At 43.4% G+C, this 9,838-nt stretch overlaps 1 protein-coding gene across 1 annotated transcript; it reads left to right on the top strand.

The window, feature by feature from the left end:
* The first annotated feature begins 7,932 nt into the window (after nucleotides 1–7,932).
* On the top strand, nucleotides 7,933–9,336 carry LOC139423814 (C-X-C motif chemokine 11-like). Its single transcript, XM_071175449.1, has 4 exons — nucleotides 7,933–8,072; nucleotides 8,403–8,520; nucleotides 8,677–8,760; nucleotides 9,097–9,336. The coding sequence occupies exons 1-4, from the start codon at nucleotides 8,000–8,002 to the stop codon at nucleotides 9,149–9,151; spliced, it is 330 nt and encodes a 109-aa protein (XP_071031550.1). The 5' UTR covers nucleotides 7,933–7,999; the 3' UTR covers nucleotides 9,152–9,336.
* Nucleotides 9,337–9,838: the final 502 nt, after the last annotated feature.

Raw genomic sequence — 9,838 nt, 5'->3', positions numbered from 1 at the left:
ATACTGGGGTGCAAAGGAGCAAAATAAATAAATACAGTATGGGGATGAGTAAGATTGGATGGGCTATTTACAGATGAGCTATGTACAGGTGCAGTGATCTGTGAGCTGCTCTAACAGCTGGTGCTTAAAGCTAGTGAGAGAGGTAAGAGTCTCCAGCTTCAGAGATTTTTGCAGTTCGTTCCAGTCATTGGCAGCTGAGAACTGGAAGGAGAGGCTGCCAAAGTAAGAATTGGCTTTGGGGGTGACCAGTGAAATATACCTGCTGGAGGGCGTGCTACGTGTGGGTGCTGCTATGATGACCAGTGAGCTGAGATAAGGCGGGGCTATACTTAGCAGAGACTTTTAGATGACCTGGAACCAGTGGGTTTGGCGATGAGTATGAAGCGAGGGCCAGCCAACGAGAGCGTACAGGTCGCAGTGGTGGGTAGTATATGGGGCTTTGGTGACAAAACGGATGACACTGTGATAGACTGCATCCAATTTGTTGAAGAGTGTTGGAGGCTATTTTGTAAATGACATCGCCAAAGTCGAGAATCGGTAGGATGGTCAGTTTTACGAGGGTATGTTTGGCAGCATGAGTGAAGGATGCTTTGTTGCGAAATAGGTATCCAATTCTAGATTTAATTTAGGATTGGAGATGTTTAATGTGAGTCTGGAAGGAGAGTTTACAGTCTAACCAGACACCTAGGTATTTATAGTTGTCCACATATTCTAAGTCAGAACCGTCCAGAGTAGTGATGCTGGACAGGCGGGCAGGTGCGGGCAGTGAACGGTTGAATAGCATGCATTTAGTTTTACTTGCATTTAAGAGCAGTTGGAGGCCACGGAAGGATAGTTGTATGGCATTGGAGCTCATCTGGAGGTTAGTTAACACAGTGTCCAAAGAAGGGCCAGAGGTATACAGAATGGTGTTGTCTGCATAGAGGTGGATCAAAGAATCACCATCAGCGAGAGCGACATCATTGATGTATACAGAGAAGAGAGTCAGCCCGAGAATTGAACCCTGTGTCACCCCCATAGAGACTGCCGGAGGTCCGTACAATGGGCCCTCCGATTTGACATACTGAACGCTATCGGAGAAGTAGTTGGTGAACCAAGCGAGGCAATCATTTGAGAAACCAAGGCTGTTGAGTCTGCCAATAAGAATGTTGTGATTGACAGAGTCGAAAGCCTTGGCCAGGTCGATGAATACGGCTGCACAGTAATGTCTCTTATCGATGGCGGTTATGATATCGTTTAGGACCTTGAGCGTAGCTGATGTGCACCCATAACCAGCTCTGAAATCAGATTGAGATTCGAAATGGTCGGTAATCTGTTAACTTGGCTTTCAAAGACCTTAGAAAGACAGGGTAGAATTGTAACGGTTTTCCTCCTCTTCTGACGAGGAGTAGGAAGGATCGGACCAATGCGCAGCGTGGTAAAAGTGTTCATGTTATTTTTATTTAAACTGAACACAAAACAAAATAACGAGAGAATGAACGAAAACAAAACAGTCCTGTCAGGTGCAAAAACACAAAACAGAAAACAACTACCTACAAAACCCATGTGGGCAAGAGCTACCTAAGTATGGTTCTCAATCAGAGACAACGACAGACAGCTGTCCCTGATTGAGAACCATACCCGGCCAAAATCAAAGCAATACAAAAACATAGGAAAAAGAACATAGAACGCCCACCCTAGTTACACCCTGGCCTAACCAAAATAGAGAATAAAAAGCCTCTCTATGGCCAGGGCGTGACAAGAATAGATAGTCGTCTGTAGCAGTTTGGGTCTATAGTGTCTCCCCCTTTGAGGAGCGGGATGACCGCGCTAGCTTTCCAATCTATGGGAATCTCAGACAATACGAAAGAGAGGTTGAACAGGCTAGTAATAGGGGTTGCGACAATTTTGGCAGATCATTTTAGAAAGAGAGGGTCCAGATTGTCTAGCCGGTTTATTTGTAGGGGTCTGATTTGTCGGAGGTTTGGGTGAGTTGTTGTGGAGAGCGCAGGGCTGTTGACCGGGGTAGGGGTAGCCAGGTGGAAAGCATGGCCAGCTGTAGAAAAATGCTTATTGAAATTTCATCTAATAGATATAAACACAGGTATAAATACCCAGGGGATAAGTGGGGAAGATGGGCAACACCTGGAGGGGGGTGGAGACAAGCACAAGGACAGGTGAAAACAGATCAGGGCGTGACAGGAACAGAATAGTATGTGTCTACTCCTTGTTCCTCTGATTATTTTACTGTAACCCCAATATGAAGAAATAATTTTCATGGCCCAGCAATATGTTCTAAATCAGGGGTGTCAAACTTATTTCCTGGAGGGCTGAGTTTCTGCAGGCTTTCCTTTCAATTAACACCTAGACAACCAGGTGTGGGGAGGTCCTAACTAATCAATGACTTTAATTGATCAATCAAGTACAAGGTAGGAGAGAAAACCCACACCCCTGTTCTAAAAGCACATGCCCCTTGAGTTCTCACCCTCACATATCAACATAACACCTAGCCAAAAGCCCACCTTACACTCATTCTTTACACACACACAGACACACTCTGAGCCAAGTTACAGTAAACAACATCACTTCTGTTCCCAGTGCTGTACTTAGCATGAGCTCTGAAATAACCCAATTCAGATGTACAGTAACGTACACGTCATGAGTTACCATTCACAGTTCAAATATGGTCAGTCAATACTAGAGAAAATGATACATTAGGGCTGCAACGTGTGGTTAGTCTCTCTCTCTCTCTCTCTCTCTCTCTCACACACACACGGCTCACATCAACACCATCATCCCGGAAACCCTAGACCCACTCCAATTCGCATACCGCCCCAACAGAGTCACAGATGAAGCAATCTCAATGGCACTCCATACTGCCCTTTTCCACCTAGACAAAAGGAACACCTATGTGAGAATGCTGTTCATTGACTACAGCTCAGCGTATATAACCCTATATACCAGGCGGTGTCAGAGGAAGGCCCAAAAAATTGTTAAAGAATCCAGTCACCCAAGTCGTAGACTGTTATCTCTGCTACCGCACGGCAATTGGTAACGAAGCGCCAAGTCTAGGTCCAAGAGGCTCCTTAACAGCTTCTACCCCCAAGCCATAAGACTGATGAACAATTAATTAAATGGCCAACCCGGACTTTTTGTTTTTACACTGCCGCTACTCGCTGTTTATCATCTATGCATAGTCACTTTACCCGTACCTACATGTACTACAAATGACCTCTATTAACCTGTACCCCTCAACATTTACTCGATACCAGTGCCCCATGTAAAGCCTCCTTGGTGTTATGTAATTCTACTGTGTTACTTTTAATTTGAATTTTATTTAGTAAATCTTTTCTTAACTCTATTGCTTGAACTGCACTGTTGGTTAAGGGCTTGTAAGTAAGCTTTTCACGATAAGGTTGTATTCGGCACAGTTGACAAATAAAATGTGATTTGATTTGAAACACACACACACACACACACACACACACACACACACACACACACACACACACACACACACACACACACACACACACACAGGAGCACAACAATAATAATCCAGACAGTTAATCCTCGACTGTATAGCCGTTTCATCTATACTTCCTGTTCCTCTGATTACTATACTGTAGCCCCGATATGACAGAGAAAACAAGTTGATGTCATAGATATAACACCTAGCTGAAGTCCCACCTGTCATTCACCTCTTTACACACACAGTCACACTCTGAGCCGAGTTAAGAGTAAACGACAGCACTTCCATGCCCCGTGCTATAATTAGCCTCATTGGTCTAGTCTGGGATAACGAGATATAAAAGCCTCACCTGATTCACTGATCCCGGTATAGTACTACAGACCTCAGACCAGTTGGTTACCTCTCTGTTAGCCATTGAGACAGTGGCAGTGGCATACAGGACACACAGAGAGAGAGAGAGAGAGAGAGAGAGTTTGCGATGCACAGAGGAAAACCAACAAGAGAGGGATACAGTCTAGACAATAGAGGTAAGACAACGTTAGTATTGTTTGAGGGTGGTGATGGTGGTGGCGGGGCCGCGGGGCTTAAACTCGTTGTAAGGATCCAGTATCTTTAATCTTTTAGATTCTCTTTAAACCCCGTAGGATTGTTATTTTATGACGTAATGCTAGTCTGAAGGATAAGGTATTTTCTACATGAGATGATGAGCAGTATTCTTTCAGTTAGTGGATATGTACTGTACAGTGTGTGTTCCAATAGAGCATAGCAATCACATCATAGCTAATGTATCAACAGGAACACATCTCTTTAGTTTATGTATCAAAAATATTTTTAAAAAAGTCAATGTTTTTCCAGGCTGTTTTTCCAGGATGAAGCCCAGACGCCTGCTTTCCTCCGTGGAGCTGTTGCCTACCATCAGTGAGCTGCAGGAAGGAGTTCTGGAGGACGGGGAAGACGAGTACCCCACTATGGAGGAGTATGTGGACTCCATCAAGAAACTCTCCCAGACCGCCCCGTACCCCCTCCACGGCCCACTCCGGGGGCACCGGCGATGGATAACCCACTCGGCCACCCATCCTGTCGGAAGATGGCCCACTGTAGCCCCATTGGCGCCCCATAACAAATCCATGGCATATGCTCCTCGGATCCCCAGTGGTCTATCGGATGTGTCACTCATGGTCGCCCATCCTTTGGACTGTGTAACCCGGGTATGTTCCGGCCGAGACCCCCTGAATCGGTTGTTTGCGCAGGCCCAGTTTTCCGGGTTGACGTGACTAAGAAAGTCCCAGGCTTCTGTGTTTGACGGTGCTGTGGAGAAGGCCTCGGGGCTTTGCTGAACTCTTTGGTGAACAGGAAGCATAGTCTGGATTACATTACTGGATTAACCCAGCGTGGGATTGGAGGTTGAGGTAGTCAGGGATGATTTGTGAACGTTGTCTTAACTCTCCCATGTATTCTAATGTATGAACTGAGTCCCTCCAGGTATGACCAGAGTTGAAGGGTGTCCTAATATGGACACCGTAGAAGACACCTTACAAAGTGAGGGGTGAACAAGGAGGGGGCAGAAGCTGTAAATGCTGCACATGATTGTCTGTAAATCTCTTTGTGTGACCAACACAATTAAAACAACAATGGTATTCAAAAACATTGTTATCACAGTCATTGACTCTGTCACTCACAATCAAGGCAATTCTTTTCTCTTTGTCTTCAAGAACAGACATTTTTTTTTTCTTCTTGATGTGACAGCAAATGTTATCTATCGTCTTTCTTAAGCACTGCTCTGTGCTCTGGTTCTGGTCCGTTAGGCTCCTTAAGTTTCTGTTTCTTCTAAATGCTGCACGCGTGTGGTGAGCCAAGACAGCTGGCGCTGCAGCGCATTAGCAATAACGCTTCCCTGGCCTAGGTCCATCCCCCTTTCACATCAAGACAAAGGGAGGAGACAGGGAGTTAAAGTTTACAACGCCCAGAATATAGATGACTTGCACTGTACAGATTCTACTGAAGTGTCATTAGGTCCTACTCCAAAGAAACACCACTCATTTTAAGATGTTGAGTAACAATGTTTTTCAGTGGACAGTACCATGAAATGACACTTTATGAGAAAGAGCAACAGTGTTTGCGATAACCCCCAACTTGTGAACTATTGCCTAATTTGTGTCAGTCATGATCTTGGACTTGACTCATTAGCAGTGGCTCACATACTTGGAGGTGGTAGTCAGAGTACAGTATTGGTCATATAATGAATGATAAATAAACCAAAAAGTCAAGTCAGGTCTTTACCACTCAACTTGCTGAGCATGGTCCCACATGGTAAATGAATTTGAGCAGAATTGGTTAAATATCATACAACCACAGGAGGTTGGTGGCACCTTAATTGGGGAGGACGGGCTCTTGGTAATGGCTGGAGCGGAATAAGTAGGATGGTATCAAATACATCAAATACATGGTTTCCAGCCATTATTATGAGCCGTCCTCCCCTCAGCAGCCTCCACTGCATAATACATTAACCAGATTTTTTTTTACATTTTCAGATGTAATCATATGTAGTGTAATTACATTTAGTGTTATTACATTTAAAAAACACAGCTGTTTTTTGTTATTTATCATGAAAAAACATGATTTAGCGTCAATTAAAACCGGACATATCACATCACAGAATAGGAGACATTTAGTATCTCAACCGGCTTCCATATTTTCTTCAAGAAAATTACTGACAGTCGTGGCTGCTTTGCGTGATGTATTGGTGTCTCTACCTTATTTCCCTTTGTGCTGTTGTGTGTGCCCAATAATGTTTGTACCATGTTTTGTTTTTCGTGGTATCCAATTGTTAGTAGTTACTGTCTTGTCTCATCGCTACAACTCCCGTACGGGCTTGGGAGAGACGAAGTTCGAGAGTCACGCGTCCTCCGAAACACACACAAACAAGCCGCACTGCTTCCTAACACAGCACACATTCAACCCGGAAGCCAGCCGCACCAATGTGTCCGAGGAAACACCGCGCACCTAGTGACCTGGTCAGCGTGCACTGCACCCAGCCCGCCACAGGAGTCACTTGTGCACGATGAGACAAGGATATCCCTCCCTAACCCGGACGACGCTAGGCCATGGACCTCCTGGTCGCGGCTGACTGCGACAGAGCCTGGGCTCAAACCCAGAGTCTCTGGTGGCACAGCTAGCACTGCGATGCAGTGCCTTAGACCACTGCGCCACCCGGGAGGCTTTTTGTACCATGTTTTGTGCTGCTACCATGTTGTGTTGCTACCATGTTGTGTTGCTACCATGTTGTGTTGCTACCATGCTATGTTGTCATGTGTTGCTGCCTTGCTATGTTGTTGTCTTAGGTCTCTCTTTATGTAGTGTTGTGTTGTCTCTCTTGTCGGGATGTGTGTTTTGTATAGGACAAAACACACATCACAACAAGAGAGACAACACAACACTACATAAAGAGAGACCTAAGACAAAAACATATATATATTTTTTATCCCAGCCCCCGTCCCCGCAGGAGGCCTTTTGCCTTATGGAAGGCCGTCATTGTAAATAAGAATTTGTTCTTAACTGACTTGCCTAGTTAAATAAAGGTTAAATAAAAAAAACACAAAATAAAAGAACGACATGGGGACAGAAGCCCGAAAACTAATCTCTGACAAGACACCACACCACAAATGACTGAAAACACCAGGAACATCCTGGGTTTAATCATTCACTTCTGTTAAAACACATGTCGGTCTACATGTTCTAGTGTTGACGAGCATGATTAGTATGACATGGTAGATTTAGGTTTGTGGGTTCACAGAATAGAGATGACTGGTCATCGTGTCATCATGATGTTGCTGTTACTACTTGCCCCAGACAGCATTTCTGACCTGGGCATGCTGGTGGAGAAGAAGAAGGAGAAGAACCATCAACCTTCTACGCAGTTTATACACTTTTTCTTTCACTTTTCCCTTTTTTGGTTATTTCTATTCAAGAAAGTTTGGGGTGAGGTTTGTCTTCCGAAGTACCACCTCTTGTTTGACCCCCAGATCTGTGATGTCATAAAGAGCAGTTTTCAGAAGGAGGAAGTCATTGGAAGGAGACTTCGGATCTGGCCAACTAATGAATCTGAGACAGCCTAATTTACATGATTGAAAAGAACAGGTTTGCAGACAGCTCTGCCTGCAAATAGGCCACTTCGACATGAATCACAGAGACTTGCAACATGGACTCACCCTGGCCTCCACTTTCCCCCAGTCACAGTTAGGAAGTTAGGAGTGAAGGCTCTCGTGGCCGCATATTTATCTGCAGACTCCCATCTTCCCTCCGCCCCTTCCACCCTCCGCTCTGTAGTCCAACATTCCTTAATTTCTATCCTAGTGAGCTGGGAAATTCCAGGGGGAGGTCTGCTGTTTCTTGAACGTTTTCTGGGAAAGAACATGGGATTTGGGAAAACCCTCTGCAGTTTATAAAAAGGACAATGGATCCCACTAGTTCTTCACTTTTCACTTTCACTTCACGGCCTCTTGACTCCTCACCTCCCCATCTTCTCACCTCTCGCTAATTACATTCACGATGGCCTTCGCACCAAAAGCCTGCAGTCTTTTCCTGGTGGTTTTGCTGGGAGTTTGTATACAGCTCAACGGAGGTAAGATTTCAAAGTAATTTCAACAATGTCAGCTACGATATATGGAATGTAAGTAGCAGTGTGCATGCTGTACCAGTTACCTGACTGACTAGGGATTTTGCAGTGACTAGGCTACGGTGCATATAGTGGCTGTCATATAGCATAATATTAGTGTAGAATACTATAGAAACTAAAGTTATGTACAGTTTCTTCTTAGAACAAGCAAATTTGCAAATATGCGTTCATGTGAATTTTTATCCAAAATCCAATTTGAAAACGTATTTTTCATAAAACGACTTTTCCATTAAAATGTTTGACCATGTTAATTGATGTTTATAACTCTCATTACAGCTCAACACGTTCCAGGTGCCAGATGCAAATGCCCAGGAACCATTATGCACACTCAGGAAATCATTGATGACTTTGAAATCATTGAAAAGACCCACTACTGTGACACTACTGAAATCATGTAAGTACTGCATTATTTTATTTTATGCAGAAAGTGGTTTCTCTCTCTTTTTTTTGTTTGTTTGTCTGTTTCCGACATTAACTTATGACATGACATCACCTCTATCAGCCTTATATCAGTTGTGTGACACAAGCATTAATTGTTTGTTATTTTCAGTGTTACACTGGCAGAAGATGGAGCCAGAAGGTGCCTGAACCCTGTTGGAAGAAAGGCCATGTTTTTCGTCAACTGCTGGAACAGGTAAGATAGATCAAATCATCAGACCCATCATCACCATACAAAAGCCTTGGCAGAACTTTGCTGCAGTTATTACAATGTAATAACTTATAGATCAACATTTATCACAATCTAATGACATATAGACCTAATGGTAAAAAAGCAAAGTTACTGTAATTATAAAAGTTACTGTAATTATAGTTTAATCACACCATTAAGTAGCAGACATGAGGCTAAAGCATGCAAAAGCAAAAGACCTTAGCACATACTTTAGAAACATCCTACACCATATGACTTAATATAATCCATGTAACATTAGTCCTTTCTGAGAATAACACTCTTCTCCCTCCTTCCAAATAGAATAAACAAGGACGACAAGCAAAAGAAGAGGTGTCTTAAGAGAAAAGCAGAGTGAACGTAACGGAGGAGGGGAGAAGGGGCATGGAAAACCCAACGGCTGGATTTTCCCTGAAGTCATGTGACCAAACACACACAAGAAGAATGTTGGGGGCTGACACTGCACTTTAGAGAGAGAGAAAGAGAGAGAGAGAGAGAGAGAGAGAGAGAGAGAGAGAGAGAGAGAGAGAGAGAGAGAGAGAGGAGAGGAGAGAGAGAGAGAGAGAGAGAGAGAGAGAGAGAGAGAGGGAGAGAGAGAGAGAGAGAGAAAGAAATAAAGGAAGAAAGGAAGAATGAGAGAGAGAGAGAGAGAGAGAGAGAGAGAGAGAGAGAGAGAGAAGAGGGACTTTCTATTTCATCAGTTTCCTTTGTGATTATGGGTTACAGCACTGTATACAACTACAAGTATACAACACTAATTGTGAGACATTTAAAGATATCATATGTACAACTCTTTATTTATTTTTCTATTTGATATTTAAATAAGTGTATATTAATGAACAGATAAATATGATTTTGATACAACTGAATTAAAAAGATTTTTGACACAACTTAAAGATTCAACGTTCTCTTAAATCATAACACTCCATTTGTTATGAATGCTTATACCAAGTCTTATGATGCAATATGGGGTGACACAAGCATTATTACTGCATAGGGCCTTATACACATTGTCTACAGAGAGTGCTATGGGAACAGTTCCTTT

Source organism: Oncorhynchus clarkii, chromosome 13, assembly GCF_045791955.1.
Source record: "Oncorhynchus clarkii lewisi isolate Uvic-CL-2024 chromosome 13, UVic_Ocla_1.0, whole genome shotgun sequence".
NCBI classification, from domain to species: Eukaryota; Metazoa; Chordata; class Actinopteri; order Salmoniformes; family Salmonidae; genus Oncorhynchus; species Oncorhynchus clarkii.
The sequence above is the reverse complement of the archived record's forward strand: the minus strand, read 5'-3'. Positions and strand labels throughout refer to the sequence as shown.